The sequence below is a fragment of the Misgurnus anguillicaudatus genome, chromosome 4 (genome assembly GCF_027580225.2).
Source record: "Misgurnus anguillicaudatus chromosome 4, ASM2758022v2, whole genome shotgun sequence".
NCBI lineage: Eukaryota > Metazoa > Chordata > Actinopteri > Cypriniformes > Cobitidae > Misgurnus > Misgurnus anguillicaudatus.
Genome location: NC_073340.2, coordinates 21725619 through 21741915, shown reverse-complemented (window position 1 = coordinate 21741915; position 16297 = coordinate 21725619). Strand labels below are relative to the sequence as shown.

The 16297-nt window shown below is 38.9% G+C and overlaps 1 protein-coding gene across 3 annotated transcripts; it reads right to left on the bottom strand.

Annotated features, from left to right (window-relative positions):
- Positions 1 to 1117: 1117 nt before the first annotated feature.
- On the bottom strand, positions 1118 to 13754 carry mmrn2b (multimerin 2b). Of its 3 annotated transcripts, none has more exons than XM_055175136.2 (8): positions 13433 to 13754; positions 9177 to 9296; positions 8978 to 9084; positions 8690 to 8779; positions 5979 to 6092; positions 4895 to 5304; positions 3335 to 4802; positions 1118 to 1530 (listed from the first exon to the last, which is right to left on the bottom strand). In XM_055175136.2, the coding sequence occupies exons 1-8, from the start codon at positions 13714 to 13716 to the stop codon at positions 1118 to 1120; spliced, it is 3006 nt and encodes a 1001-aa protein (XP_055031111.2). In that variant the 5' UTR covers positions 13717 to 13754. The 3 variants fall into 3 exon arrangements, with proteins under 3 accessions (XP_055031111.2, XP_055031112.2, XP_055031113.2); XM_055175137.2 differs by having other exon boundaries at positions 8690 to 8776; XM_055175138.2 differs by lacking the exon at positions 8690 to 8779.
- Between the last annotated feature and the right edge of the window lie 2543 nt (positions 13755 to 16297).

The following is a 16297-nucleotide window of genomic DNA, read 5'->3' as shown; positions in this document are numbered from 1 at the left end:
GTTCTAATGATGGCATTCAATGTAGGGCTGTGTATTGGCAAGAATCTCGCGTTACGATACATATCACGATACATGTTGTTGCGTTGCGGTATATTGGGGTATTTCCCATTTTGAAAATATAATAGGATATACTTTTAGAAAAGCTGCTGTCATTAAGAACAAACCACTATATGCAAAAAAAATGTAATGCGTCCCAAAGCTAGTACTCAATCTGAAGGCTGCAGCCTCCGGAGGTCGCATTCGTAGGCTGCATACGTCATCAAGATTGTCTTATTTCTAAATATGAACAATTACAAAGTTGACTGTTATTCTTAGTTAATTGTAAATTATTGTAATATGCTTATGGCTTGCAAATATAATGCTCAGTTAACTCAAATAAATCAGGCTTAATGACGTATGCAGCCCGCACACGCGACCCCCGAAGGCTGAAGACCCCACACTAAGAAACGGCCAAGAAGAATGTTATCTGGTGGTTGGGATGTAAACTCCAAGCGAAATAACTGGCATGAATTTATAAAATATCGATATTTCAGGATTTGTTTATTTATTTATTTTTAGAATCGATTGCCAAACAAAATATCACAATACTCTGTATTTTCTGACACGAACTATGTCCTCGCGGCTCGCGATATGTACTAGGTGTTTATTTAGGCTATTTGCCACCGTGATAATAATGACCGGTTTCTGTACTGTGCTTTTAATCGTGTAACATGCTTCATCTTCCACAGTTAAAATAATAAAACCAAAATTTCATTGATATTCGCACATAATCGACCACATTCGAACGTTTTTGTATGACTTGCTTACGATTCACTTTGTATGAATTCACAAAAAATAGCCAACTCATAAAATTTCCTTTTGAGACCAGGTTTAAAAACATGTTTGCAATGATTTTTATGGTTGCATTAATGTTCGTAGATTATATTACAATTGTCTGCATGTAACTAAAATGTTACTACATAGCCAGTCCACATCTAATACAAAAGAAGAATACATGTTTACGTCATATGTCTTGTCTTGATGATACTGCTCGTCGTGCTTGCTTACGTAACCCCCCACACACGCACAACACACACACGCACACGCACACACCCCCTCTTATCTCACTCAGTCCTCTTTACAGCAGATCCTCGTGCTCTGTAATATAGAGTAACAGTCCAGACAGTGTGTTGTTAACCCCAGGTTGTCCTTGACGTAATGATCCACGCATCAATTCTAACGTGACCGTCTCCCCTTGTCGAAGCTCAAGCAGGATGACTCGACTCACCGTCCCCCCTTCTTCCTGTCTGAGAGAGGCCACTGGGACTCCACTGCGGTGCAGCACAGCCAATGAACGGCCCCTCTGAAAGTCTAATGTCACTAGGAAGAGATAAAGTCCAGCCTCAGGGGCCCGAAACATCTGTGAGGAAGGACTGACAGAACCACCGTGGTTTACATCCACGCTTCTCGATGTGAGCTCCCCTTTAGGCCCTGTTCTGTGGTCCAGGCTTGCGACGAACACCACGGGGGAATGTGGTAATAAAGCATGTCCTAAGGAGATTAATTAAAAATGTTATCAATATTTGTAACATCTTAATTTTAGTGTAAGGACAAAATGCTTTGTCATAGTGTAGTTCAAGTGTTGTCCATGGAGGGGCAGTATTGTTGTGTGCACATCATAATGCAGGTACTGTAGTGGCAAAAGTATTGTGGGGGGAGGGGGGTTTGTACAGAATTAGGTTGAATAAAACCTTCTAAATATGAGGTGTGTTATACAAAATGGATAAAACACTAAAACTAAAGGTATTTATTGGACACAATTATTTGTCAAAAAAGCAAACCACAGCATATTAGCAAGGTTGGGTTTTATGCTATACAAAAAATTGCTCAGAAAAACATATACATTGGCTACCATTTTATGTGTAATTAATATTTGTCGATTCCCTTTTGTGGTTATATATTTTTTTAGTCTTTTTCTGTGCTAGGTCTTTATAAACTTTGCAAATGTGTATCCCAGCTAACAATTTTTGGTTCCCACAACCATTTTTGTAAGGTTTGTTTTTGGTTAGCCAGGAAAGTTTTCTTTACGGAAATAGAAAGTTATTTTTAGGTTATTTTAAAAATAACCACCCTGCAACGTTATGGGAACGTTATTTTATGGTTACAAAAATAACCATTAGAGAACCTTCTGTATAAGTTATTTTTAGGTTATTTTAACCACCCTGCAACGTTATGGGAACGTCATTTTATAGTTGCAAAAAATAAAACCTAAAAATAACGTTAGGGGAACGTTCTGTGTTTGCTGGGTATATTTTTTGCCAAACCTCCTTAAATTCTTCTCGAAGCTGAGCTTCAGTTTTAAAGGATTAGTCCGTTTTCTTAAAAAATCCAAATAATTTACTCACCACCATGTCATCCAAACTGTTTTTGTCTTTGTTCAGTCGAGAAGAAATTATGTTTTTTAAAGGAAAACATTCCAAGATTTTTCTTATTTTAATGGACTTTAATGAGCCCCAGCGCTTAACAATGTTTTGATGCAGTTTAAAATTGCAGTTTCAACGCAGCTTTAAAGGACTCTAAACGATCCCAAACGAGGCACAAGGGTCTCATCCAGCGAAACGACCGTCATTTTTGGCAAGAAAAATAAAAAATATGCACTTTTAACCCACAACTTCTCTTCTTCCTCCGGCTGTGTGACAAGCCATCGTGACCTCACGTAATTGCGTAATAACGTGAAAAGGTCACATGTTACATATGAAAAACGCACATTTGCGGACCATTTTAACAATAAACTGACACGAAGACATTTATTAGTATCATTCCACATACAACAACGTTGGAACGGTCCTCTTTCTCACTTGTAAACACTGAGGCCTAGTTTCGTGATGGCGTATTACGTGAGGTCGCGCTGGTGCGTCGCAGGACCGGATGAGGACGAGACGTTGTGGTTTGAAAGTGCATATTTTTTATTTTTCTTGCCAAAAATGACAATTGTTTTGCTAGATAAGACCATATGCCTTGTTTGACATCGTTTAGAGTCCTTTAAAACTGCAATTTTGAACTGCATTAAAACTGTTAAGTATTGGGGTCCATTAAAGTCCATTAAAATGAGAAAAATCCTGGAGGGTTTTCCTCGGAGAACATAATTTCTTCTCGAACAAAGAGAGACATCAACATTTTGGATGACATGGAGTAAATTATGTTTTTTTTTTTTTTTGACTAATCCTTTAACTCCAAACACACCAGTGCAATATGAATGCATGTTTAATGCATCTTTAATAAAGTATTTAAACAATAGCAAAGATGTCAAAAGACATTACTTTTAGCCACTACTGTACTGTAGTGTCTACATTACCTGTTTGTCGTTTGCTTCGCCTACTGGAAGAGTTATTGTGTACTCTCTCTATTTGTTGTTTTTGGCTGTGGAGTTGCTTTCTGTCCTTCTTGTTTTTCTTCCTAACCATCCTCCAAACTTCATCCAGGTTTAGGCTTCTTGCAGAGCTGACTAGTTCTTCTGTATTACTGAATAGTTTTTCATATGTTCCTAAATGATCCTCCAGGCTCTGCCGTAGTGATGTTATATCTGCCTGCAGTTCTACAACCGAACCACCAGGGGTCTCGGTGCAGTTGCCACAACGTTCCTCCAGCAAGTTTATTCGGCCTGCCAATTGCTCCACCTCTTTTCCTAGAGTCCAGAAGTCACTGACTGAGTAGTCCACATCTTCATCCTCTCCAGTAGACGGGTCCAATGAATCCTGATCACTACCCACTTGGTTCTTCGCGCTGGTCCAGTCTGAATATGACACGGGGTCATCACTATGCATCTCACTTTCTTCAGGATGCTTTTTCCGAAGAGAAGCTAGGTACTTATTGTGGCTTTCAATTTTTTGCTGCATCAAGTGCATTTTCTCTAAAAGATTTGGTATGCTGAGCTCTTTCTGTTGGCTTTGTGACCACTTGGTGAATTCCAAGACCTCCTCTCCTAGTATCACCTCCAGGGCCTCGGAGTGGCGTACGGCATCGCTCAGAAGAGAAGAGAAGGTGGCCGACAGGCCTTGAATTTCCTCCGACTTCTCCTCATCTTTCTTTTTCAGATCACGGATCTCCTGTTGGCTTTCCAGAAGTGAAGCTTTTAGCTGGGATAGATTGTTGGTTATAACCCTGCTTTTACCTTGTTCAAAGGCCAATGATTCTTTCATAGTCAGCAAACCCTGATGAAGATCATCCACTTCCGTCACCCATCGAGCCTGATTCCTCTCCACCTCTGCATCTGCATCTTCAACTGCAAACTGGTTTGTTCTCACTAAACGTGTCACGTTGCCCACCTCCATTTCTAACCTCAGCATGGAATCGGTGATCGACTCGCAGTTACAGGCTTGCTCTGCAATTGTCGAATCATTTCTTTGTAGTTGATGATATATGTTGTCCATGTCTAGCTCTATCTCTCTAAGCTGGCCTTCGTGTGAACTTAGGTTAGCTCGAAGCTCGCTAATGCTGTTTTGCACCCTGACGCGAGTGGCCTCCATCTCCAAACCCGTTTCTGCAAATTGGACCTCCGAGTCCTTTTTGAACTCTTCTAATTTCTTGGCCAGTTTCAGTAGATCTCCTCGAAGGTCTTGGACGGCTCTAGCATTGTCTTCAGAGGTCTCAGACAAGCTGTTGAGCTGTGCCGAGTATTTTAGCGCCTCCTTATCCAGGCGAGCGATGGCCTCCCACACTCTTGACTCCAGCGCTGGCTGGCCTTCCTCCATACGTTCTCTCCGCAGTGTCCCTTCCAGCCTCTTCTGTTCATCTCTTACTTCCTCAACCAACACAAATAGGGACTGGAAATTAATTTGAACAAAACACAAGTTATTTATATACACGAATACTTATTCCTATCTACAGTATTTTATTTTGTTTAGTTGCAAATGACCTGTACATCCTGGCTCTGACTGATCTGATCATCCATCTCCTCCTTCAGCTTTGTTAGGTTCTGCTGTAGAAGATCTTGCTGGATCTGTAACGCCTTCTCCATCTGATCTTTCTGTGTGTCTAGTTGAGCTTTCATCTGACTGATCTGCATATAGCTGTACTCTAATTTCTCTTCAATAGCTCCACCGTGAACGTCAGTCCTGCTCTCCGCATGCTTTTCCAACCGCAACTGCTGCACGTCTCGAGACAGCGCGTCCACCTCGCCGGACAGACGTTGCAGTGTTTGATTGAAGCTTTCCAGGACTGGCTGAAGTTGACTCATCATAATTGACATTAACTGTTGCATGGATAGTAGAATGGATGAATCGAGTATTGGCAAAGGGTGAGAGGTAGGGATCCCATCTCTGGCACCTGGAATATTGATAAGAGGCTTTTTTTAATGTTTCATAATATTTGCCTTGTGCATTTTATTACTTAAGGTTATACACATTCTGCAAGCATATTTATTTATTTATTTTTTAGCAAAAAATAGATTTAGGTCATGCTCATCCCTAGAGGATATCATAGCGTCTGTGAGACCCAAACTGAACTGGTATAGTACTTTTATTAGAAATAAGCTCATCCCTGCTGGTCTCCAAACACGTAGCACTTACTAACACATTTAACTGTGTGACTGACTACAACAACAAATGTATTATTTTGATGGATTTTTCTTTTATAAGCTGTAATTGCATTTGCTCATTGGCTCAATTCGATTTTCGCGAATTAGCCTCTTCAAATGTCAGACAGCAGGAGAAGCTAATATCCCATTTAGTGTTCTGTGACTCATCATGAGCAACGGGTTCAATGACTTCTCGGCCTTTTTTCTTTGTCTGCTTCCGTCAGTCTACATCTGGGTGATTGCATCATGATGGGGTTTGTTTATAAGAAAGAAAGGATATCCTCCAGCGGAAGATGATATTGTTTAAGTAGTCTTGGTGGTCAAAATCTCACAGTGTGCTTATTACAACATGTCAATCAAAATGTTTCGCCTGTTTGTTTGGCTCTTGTGTTGCTGGAGTCAAAGCCGTGATTCTGCTTCTTACCAACAGGGCTGTGATGTGGTTCAACAGGAGGTGAAGGATCGTGGATAGGAGGCTGCTGGTCCGATTTCTCATCCCAACCTACATCCTCTAGCTGGTCAGTCAGGATTTTTTCTTCTATGGGGAAAAAACCCAAAGAGTGTTTGTTTACAGGAAGAAGGTGGAAGAGAGGTTAATCAAAACATTTTAGGCTTGAGGACAAATATGGAGTCCACTCATATGCTTAGTTTAATGGGTTTATTTAACCCTTAAAGGAAAGTGTTTTGTATATCTTTAGAACATTTAGATTTTATGTATGTAATGTCACTCAAAATAATTAACAGGATGTAAAACGTAACAAGATAATACTAAATATGATACAATTTTCAAATATTATTTCCCTTAGTTTTAATGGAAGAAAAAAATAATATAGGCCCATGTATATTATTACATGCAAATAATATTGTAAAATTTATAACACTTTACCTTTTCTGTTTCTATTCTACACTAAAAATACCGAGTTGTTTCAGTCGTTGGTTAAAATATGGACAAACATAATTCTTGGTTTAAATTTGTTGGTGTCTATACTTGACCCAACCATGAGTCAGTGGCGGCCAGTGACTTATTTTTTCGAGGGTGCATGATGCGAAGTTCGTCACAACATGTATGTAGCCCGTCATGTGTGCGGTTCCTTATTTTAAAATATGTGTTCGGCGCGTCAAGATCACATGTCTTGTCAAAATAAGTGCCTGCAGATGCATCTAAAGGGTTTATGATAAAAGAAACGCTCGCGTTTGCCAGATACTCACACAATCTCATGCGAAATCAGAGTTTACTGGTAAGTGACTGTCTTGCATGTATTTTGTGAATGTGAGCGTCTCCTTTATCATAAATGGTTTTGACGTGTGTGCAGAAGGCACTTATTTTGACAAAACACGTGATGCGCATGGTTCACATGACGCAACAAACACATATTTTGAAAACCCGAGCAAAGACACTCTGAATACTTATTTTGAATTTGTGCCCCTCGGAAACAGTCACGAGCCGCCACTGCCATGAGTTAAAACAGCCTATATTTTGGGTTGAAACCAGAGTTGTAAACTAACTGCAACTAATCTACATGTCACTTCAGCTTACTATTGTATATCTTTACTAGAGATGAGTTGTTATTACTACAGATTAGTTGTTATAACTTATAAAATATAGTTAAAAAAGGCTTCATTTTATGAGTTGTAGCAACTCATCTCTTGACAAGATAAATAAAAGTAAGTTGACATGACTTGTAAATCTGAGTTGATTCAATAAAAAAAGATTTTTTTACAGTGTGTCTGTTAATTGAAATGACACAAAATGTTGCTTAAAAAAATGCATATAAATTAAACAGTAATATTAGTAAAAAAAAAACAATATAATGACAGATGCTTGTAGCGAATTATGTAAGTATTGAATAAAAATATTGGGTAAAAATATTTTACCCAAGCTGAAATCAAGCATCATGTTACAGCATCAGCTAACAATTATATTTTTAATAATAATATTTTTTATAATAATCATCAATAATTATCCAGATAGAGTTTGATTTTAAAGGATTGTAAAATTTTGTACAATTTTTTATTAATGTACCAATTAGGGGTGCACGATAATAAATAAATCAGTAATTAATTATTAGTATTAAATCGTCATCAGCTGCTTTCAGATGGAGTGGTATTTGCTGCGCAGGGCCGTAGTTCACTGAAAAGCGGAAAATATCGCATTCATAATCGCAGGCGATTTATCCGCGAATAATGGTCCACGCTTGTCAGTGGACTATGTCTTTGTGTGGTGGGTGCCGCTCCGTCTGGGGGCAGCTGATGACGATTTACTAATCAAGGAACCGGCTTTACTGATAAGATGCACGGGACAATTGCATGTGAATTATCGTGCAGCCCTAGTCCCAATCTAACTCATTCCCGCCGTTGACGAGAATTGCCTGAAAAAACATGTTCCTAATGAGTTTTTAATGGTTATTTGTAATACCGCGATTATTCACTATTTGCATCTCTTACCAATTTATAAAAAGACAGAAGCAAAAAATATTTATTAATTTTACACTATGTGTATGTGTTGATAAACGATCTGAATCTGATCTAAAGATAGGATGAAAGTTTTTTCAGTTCTGTTTGTTTGTTTATTTGAAAGCAGAGGGTCTGTTCATTCATTTGATATATTTGTATGTTTATATATTTTTAGAAGAAAATTTTCCTGCAATGCGGCGGGCAACTTTTCAAGAAAAAGGCTGGTGGGGAATGAGTTAAAATATAATCAAATTTAAATGTCTGTAACACGAAGAAAGGAGGTTCTCATGACCCAACCCTACACAGGAAATCAAGGCATGTGGGGTGTGTACGGGCTGGTCTCTTTTAATAGTCTGGGAAAGAGTTTTGATTGTTTTGCCAGCCATAAAAATATTAGCCTGCCAGTTATTTGGGATGAATAAGACAAAAATGGCTTTTAAGTTGTTGCTATTCTTCATTTTGCTCACTGGCATAAAGCACCACATCTCCAGCTATTCTGAGTGCCAGCTGACTCCCTTTTTCCTGTTGAAGGACACTTACGGAGCAAGCAGCCCACAGCTTATTTCCTCTTTTTGTTAGAAGCAAAAAAAGGTTACTTTAAAGAAGCAAACATGAACAGGAGGTGGGTATGAAAGATTAAAGGTGAAGCCAAGCTTGCCCCTACCAAAACAACAGACTTGCCTGGGTCATCGTTGTCATTAACCTTAGTTGTTCCAGAATTTTGGCTTTTTAACTGGTCCTGTTTAGACTTTGAGTCATGGTCCTTATCTTCTGAAAAAGAGTGATTTGGAAGAAAGAGTCCGAATATTAAACGTGCTACAGTATGGCACTATGGCAGGTCTGTGATCTTTGAGAGGCTAATCAAACTCATGAATCATGATCTTGGCATGCTTTACCAGCTGAAATACATGAACGCACAAAAACCCTTCTTCTGAAGTCAACAACTGTAACTGAGGTTGTCTCTGTTACCTTTCTCCAAGCAGTTGTGTCCTCTATATCCCGGGCAGCACTGCCAATGCAGTGAGGAGAGCGTAGTCTGCTTTTGTTTGTACACAGGCAGTGAGGACAACCTATACCTGATCATCATAATCATCACCATTATTAAGACATGCATTAGTAATGCATATACTGTATATAATAACATGTACATATTAATGCATTGACTTGCATGATGTTTTGGCAGTCTGGAGCCCCATCAGGACAGGGGTTTACTATTTTCACTTTCTGGGTCTCCGTACACAGTACAGCTTTGGTGACGACACGATGATTCACATACGCACACCAGTTTCTGAATGGAGAGAAGTTTGGGATGAAAACCTGAGGTCAGCCATTACAGCAACAACAATTATTTAGACAACCTGTTGTTCATATCTTGGACACAGACAGATAATATGTTGAAAAAGCTTTCATATAATCATGAGCACACTTTGATGACAATGTTTTGCATTCTCACTGTGCCTTTGGCTAGTCTGTGCAACTTCTGGTAGACTTGAATCACTTTGAATCAATAACAACAAGTCCTTTTACAGTAGTTTGTTTCTGATAACAAGAGAAATACATGACAAGTAAATTACCTTAGTTCATATATCATATCTAATGTGTATCAACTATTACACTGAGCTAATGTTACTGTGTAAAATTAATGTATACAATAACTTGTATTATACAAGCTGCCAAACCTCTCCGCACAATTGTGATCCAAGCTTGTCGTCTTCCCTCATCTTTAGCAAACCAAAACATTTTATTTTCGACAAGGTATTTGTTTCAGAGATCAGTAGGCACTAGCCAGACTGACGCTAAAGATGAAACCGTCTAGTGGTACATTTCATAAACACAAAAATGGACACAAAATATATAATGAATATTGAGATCTGAAAATTTGAGAGTTGGCTTCCTATAATACCTTAAAACATGTTTTGCAATGTAGGCTAAAAATGCTTTCAATATGAATGGGGAGACTAAAATTAGCATCAATATCATGTAAATAATGAGTAATTTGACCAAGTTTACTGACTATAATAATATAATGTTTCTTATTCTCCATTAAACTGTATTTTTCAGTATGTTATGAATGAAACAATTAGTCGTGTCTAGGACAACTCGGAGGTATCGTAAACCGGAAGTGCACATTAAATAGCGAATATTTTGTCACTTCAAAATGCAAAATATATGTTAGCAGCCAATGTTGATTGTTAATGATTTGGGACAAATATTATGTTATTTAATGTTAAACTATGTGAGTGGCGCTGTGTGGCGCGACAGGGATTTGAGCAACTTCCTGAGTCGTAGCTGGGCGGTGCAGACAGGCGCCACCTGTGTTAGATTTTTTTAGAATGGCGCTGCGCCTTAGCTGCGCGTCCGGTGTCCGACCCCCTTATGTAATGAGAGCCAGCATGGCTCCCTCTGCTGGCCTGCAGAGGCTTCTCCCATACATCACCCTCAGGACTTCATTACCCATCATCCCATGCACTAGTCTGATCAGCACCACACCTGTTTCCTGTTGTTATAATTAGCTGTACTATATAGATCAGTCAGAACTCATTCAATATGCGAAGTATTGTTAGCCTGTCTGCATACCAAGCGCTTACCCCAGTGCTTCTCAAATAGTGGGGCAGGACCCCCCGGGGGGGCTCGAAGCGACACAGGGGGGTTCGTGAGACCCCAGGGAAAATACTTTTTCAGGAAGTGATTTTTAAAGACATTACACCCCAATCACGCTGTAAACCGCTTGTGTTATTTATTGATAATATTTAATTTTTCAGTATCAAATGGTCAAAAAATATTATACTTTAAATAAGGATTGATTTTTTTTTTCAGGCAAATTGATGCATTTTAAGTCTTTTCTGTTACAGACTAAAAAACATTTAATATAGTTATTCTAATAAACATGTTAATAAAGTTATTCTTTGTTGTAAGTTGATCGATATTTCTTTTTTTTGTGTTTTCTTTTCGCGTTTTCTCAATGTTAATAAGGATACAATGTTTTGCAGATGTGTAATTTTATAGGCAAATTATACTATTTACAGTCGCGGCGGAGAGTTGGGGGGGTGCGAAATGTTTACCTCTTCCTATGGGGGGCGTGACAGAAAATAATTGAGAAGCACTGGCTTACCCTATTATCCTCTTTCTGTTTTTGACCCGTGCCTGTTCATTGCATTTCGATTGTTTGCTGCCTGCCCTGACCTTTTGCCTGGATATATTGACTACTGTTTTTGGATTGCCTACGCTGTGTTTGTTTGCCTGGTTGTTGACCTTAGCCTGTTTGTGGATTACTCTTCAATAAACCTGCATTTGGATCTAACCCGTTTCACAGTTCATGACACCTTAAGTCTCAGATTATAGTTTTTGCATTCCATATAAAACCATTTACAATTACACAATTATGCTCTGAACTTTTTTTAACTAGCATTTCTTGTGACCTTTCAGCTTCCTTTGCAAAAAGAAAGAAGTTATATTTGTATTACAAGCGGGCTGTCCTTGAACCATATACCATTGTCCAGACAACATCAGCCCTCATACAGCCACTGATTTAGGTTTAGTGACTGAATGCAATCCTCTCTGTCGCTTTAATGACTTTATCATTAATCTACCTCCATGTACCCACATCTGAACATCCTTCATCAGTCCACCATTCTTTCATCTCTCTTCTTCTTTTATCTCCATTTCATTTGAATCCTTTTATTTTTCTTTAAACACTTAAACACTTTTGATGAACACTGCTGTGTCTTTGGTGGACATCTTTTTGTTCTGGTTCAGACTAAAAGGCCCTTGTAAGGCTCCCGCTTTGACACCCTATCAGACTACAAATATGGATAGACGGGCTAAACAGCTGCATCCCTCCTCACATTATAAACACAGGACCACATCAATACAGCCTGTATATCATACCGAGCGCCATTCACATCACAACATAACTTCCCAGGAAATCTCTTGAATTAGTGAAGATCACTGAAGCTCAAACTTTCATTTTCATTGTAAGATTACTGTAATTGGACTCTCAGGCAAATTCATTAGTGAGAGAGAGAGAGAGAGAGAGCAACAGACCAGATTCAGGGCAGACATTCGATTTAATTTGATGCTAATGAGGCTGAGGAACAGAGGTAAAATCTCTTCAATAACTTCTACTGTGTGTCAATTCAGTCATGGACATTGAATGCCACACTGTAAAAAATACTTTGCTGCCCTAAAATTTTTTTGTTGACTCAACTCGAATTTACAAGTCATTTCAACTTACTATTATTTATCTTGACTAGAGATGAGTTGTTATAACTATAGGTGAGTTGTTATAACTTATAAAATTAAGTTAACTTTTCTCAACTATATTTTATAAGTTGTGACAACTCATCTGTGTTGACATGACTTGTAAATCTGAGCTGATTCAACAAAAACATCCAAGGCAGCAAAGTATTCCCTACAGTGCAGTCAAATGTTTGGTCACAGTTGAAACATAATTTCTTGTGCTCTGTTGACTCACATTTATGCATTTGGCAGATGCTTTTATCAAAAGCGACTTGTAGTGCATTCAAGCTATTCATTTTATCATATGTGTGTTCTCTGGTGATCAAACCCACAACATTTCTTTACCAACTGAGGTCCAGGAACACTGCTGTTGATCCAAAGTCTTAGGTCTAAATGTTTGAAAATAATGTTGTACATATAAAAGTTGCACTTTTTGTTTTGTTTTACTTCGCCTAGACTTGATAGTGAAAGTAAGCAGTCGATAAGCGGTCAAAATTTGTTTTGTTTTTTTTAATTAACAAATTAAGTTAAACAGTTTCAACTTGTTTTTCTAAGTTATGTTAACTACATACATATATATATACAGTACTGTTTAAAAGTCTTTGCACATCACCAGCTTTGTTGTTGATGTCCATCCATTTTTATTTATTTTTAACTCTTTTTTAAGATACAGGAAATATGTACACAAAATTTAAAACAAAACAATTTTCAGAACTAAATGTCTTCTTCGGGCATAAGTCAGTATTTAGTGTGATCTTTCTTGGCACGAGACACATCTTGAGCTTTTTTGAGGAGACTGAAGTGCTGAAGAAATAAGGATTTAATTTTATTTAGGTTTAAGAGATCCTGCAGCTGCCTGCTATTGCTCAAGTGGTAGGGGAGTTTACCCTAAATACTTGACACTTCAGCTTATACTTTTATTCTGTTTTTAATACTACATACACATTGCCTGTATTTTCTGGTTGTATTCTAATAAAGAGACTTAGAAATAATTATATATGATCACTTTACAATTGCAAAAACAACAAATCTAATGGTAGCCTAAGACTTGCACAGCACTGTATATATTTAGCATTGCATTTTTAATTGGTCATTTTATACATGACACAATTCCCATGCATTTTGTGGCTTCAGTAATAATAATAAAAAGTATCTGCCTCCAATGTTTGACCCAATTTGACTCACCCTCTATGTGTAGATGGATGTACTCTCTCTCTTATGGGGTTCGCAGAGTTTTGAGGTGTACCAGCAGAAGCCATCGAGATCGGGGTGCCGGGATGACGATGGTCATGTGGGATGGGTAGGTGAGTTGTCCCAAATGTGCCAGGCATTCGCTGTGTCCTTCCATGCCCCAGTGTCTCTTCTTCTTCCACGTCAGGGTCCCTGGCCCTCACCTCACTGTGACAGCTCAGAGCATTCAGGACCGCAAACATCAAGAAAGTCAACGTCTTTGCCATCCTGCTGTCCATTCCCCTAAAATGCACAAAGAGGTACTGAAAGTGGTCTTGATCAATTCTGAAAACTCTCTCTCTCTCTCTCTCTCTCTCTCTCTCTCTCTCTCTCTCTCTCTCTCTCTGTCCACACTAGCCGGTATCCTCACCAGCATGCCTCCATGTCCCCACCCTCTCATTTCCCACTCCCTCTCTCTCTTCTCCTCCTCTCCCTGGACAGTATCAACACCCCCTAACAATTGAAGGAAATCTGCTGTGTGTTAAAAACCATAAATCTGTGTATTGCGATCTAAGAGCGTCCTGACCGCACACAACTTACACTTTTCCATCTCATGAATTTTATGACGAAATTGAGCGATTTTGTTTATACGCATGCATTTGACAGACAGTTTCTTCAAAGTGACTTGCAGTGCATTTTGGGATATAAATCTTATAAATGCACTCTCTGTTCTTTAAACCCATGACTATTCAAGCTATAAAAATACACAAAGTCATGTTTTGTTTTAAGATCTGCAGATTTTTAGAATTATGACGAGATGTTTTTGCTTCCTCAGCTGTATGTCCCTATATAGTTCATATTTTCGTGTTTGGATAAAAAACAAGAACTGGCTTTTACATATATATGCCGTGGTTCCACTCCCGAGATTGTCTGCGTTGATAAATAGTTTTTATAACACACAAGGGCCCTTGTTTTTAGTACTGACCCTATTTCATAAGCCATGTTTCCCAAACTACTTCATCATTGGGGCAGACATCAGCTGCTCTTTCTCAGCGCGGACTCAACACATCCCACCTACGAAGAGGTCGGACCTGATTTAGGCTGCTTGAGGAAGGGTCCAGTGTGGAAAGAAGGGATCTATTGTCAAACTAGGATTAGGAAGGTATTTTTTCTTGGGGTATGGTGGTCTTCAGGGTCTCTGCATTTATGTCTATGCTCCACCGCTTCAACAGTGTGCAGTTCAGCTGTGACAACAAATGTGGGGTCTCTTAGGCCAGGCACTCCGAACCCATCACCCAGTCTGTGCTTTACAATGTGGCTTTTTGCCCTCGTACCCCTGACTCCCTGACTATTAAAGGTGTCTGGTGGCCATGTGGACTTTGAGCAGGAAGTAACTGTGACCTTGTGTATAACACAATTGTGTTTTTGGAGAGGGTAAGTTTCATCATGTTATCCATTGTTCATTTTTGAATGTTGTGAGCAGTATTATTTAAATACATCAGGGGTGCCCAAACTTTTTCCTACCAAGGGCCAAAAATCTAAACTGACTGAAGTAAATGTTGCTGTATTATATTAAAATGTAAAGTTGCCCTGATTCTCATAATTTATAATTTTCTAATATTAAAAAATAAATAAGCAAACATTACTCTGTTTATGCCTAAGTAATGCAGTTTACTTTCAAAGGTAATTTTTGTTAAAAAATATATCATTTTGCCAATCATTTTTAATTTTCCTTTTGTCTGTGTGCCACTGCCTTGACCTCTCCATTATTATCCTACCTGAGTTTGTCGAGTTTCATGATGCATGCTATACACTTTCAAGTATGGAGAGGTACAGGTGTTGGTCATATAATTAGAATGTCATTAAAAAGTTGATTTATTTCACTAATTCCATTCAAAAAGTGAAACTTGTAAATTATATTCATTCATTACACGCATACTGATATATTTCAAATGTTTATTTCTTTTAATTTTGATGATTTGTAGCTGACGGCTGGGGAAAGTCCCAAATTCGGTATCTCAGAAAATTGGAATATTGTGAAAAAGTTCAATATTGAAGACACCTGATGCCACACTCTAATCAAAGAATTAACTCAAAACACCTGCAAAGGCCTTTGAATGGTCTCTCAGTCTAGTTATGTAGGCTACACAATCATGGGGAAGACTACTGACTTGACAGTTGTCCAAAAGATGACCATTGACACCTTGCACAAGGAGGGCAAGACACAAAAGGTCATTGCAAAAGAGGCTCGCTGTTCACAGTGCTCTGTTAATAGGCGAAGGGAAGGAAAAGATGTGGTCGAAAAAAGTGTACAAGCAATAGGGATAATCGCACCCTGGAGAGGATTGTGAAACAAAACCCATTCAAAAATGTGGGGGAGATTCACAAAGAGTTGACTGCAGCTGGAGTCAGTGCTTCAAGAACCACTACGCATAGACGTATGCAAGACATGGGTTTCAGCTGTCGTATTCCTTGTGTCAAGCCACTCTTGAACAACAGACAGCGTCAGAACCGTCTCGCCTGGGCTAAAGACAAAAAGGACTGGACTGCTGCTGAGTGGTCCAAAGTAATGTTCTCTGATGAAAGTAAATTTTGCATTTCCTTTGGAAATCAAGGCCTCAGAGTCTGGAGGGAGAGAGGAGAGGCACACAATCCACGTTGCTTGAGGTCCAGTGTAAAGTTTCCACAGTCAGTAATGGTTTGGGGTACCATGTCATCTGCTAGTGTTGGTCCACTGTGTTTTCTGAGGTTCAAGGTCAACGCAGACGTATAGCAGGAAGTCTTAGAGCACTTCCTGCTTCCTGCTGCTGACCAACTTTATGGAGAAGCAGATATCATTTTCCAACAGGACTTGGCACCTGCACACAGTGCCAAAGCTAC

Excerpts from the sequence above, each read along its gene's own strand:
- mmrn2b (XM_055175136.2), bottom strand. The coding sequence starts at position 13,716 with ATGGACAGCAGGATGGCAAAGACGTTGACTTTCTTGATGTTTGCGGTC. Across the intron at positions 8,780-8,977 it reads ACACAACTGCTTGGAGAAAG|AAGATAAGGACCATGACTCA; the intron begins GTAACAGAGACA and ends ACTCTTTTTCAG. Across the intron at positions 6,093-8,689 it reads TAATGACAACGATGACCCAG|AAGAAAAAATCCTGACTGAC; the intron begins GCAAGTCTGTTG and ends TTTTCCCCATAG.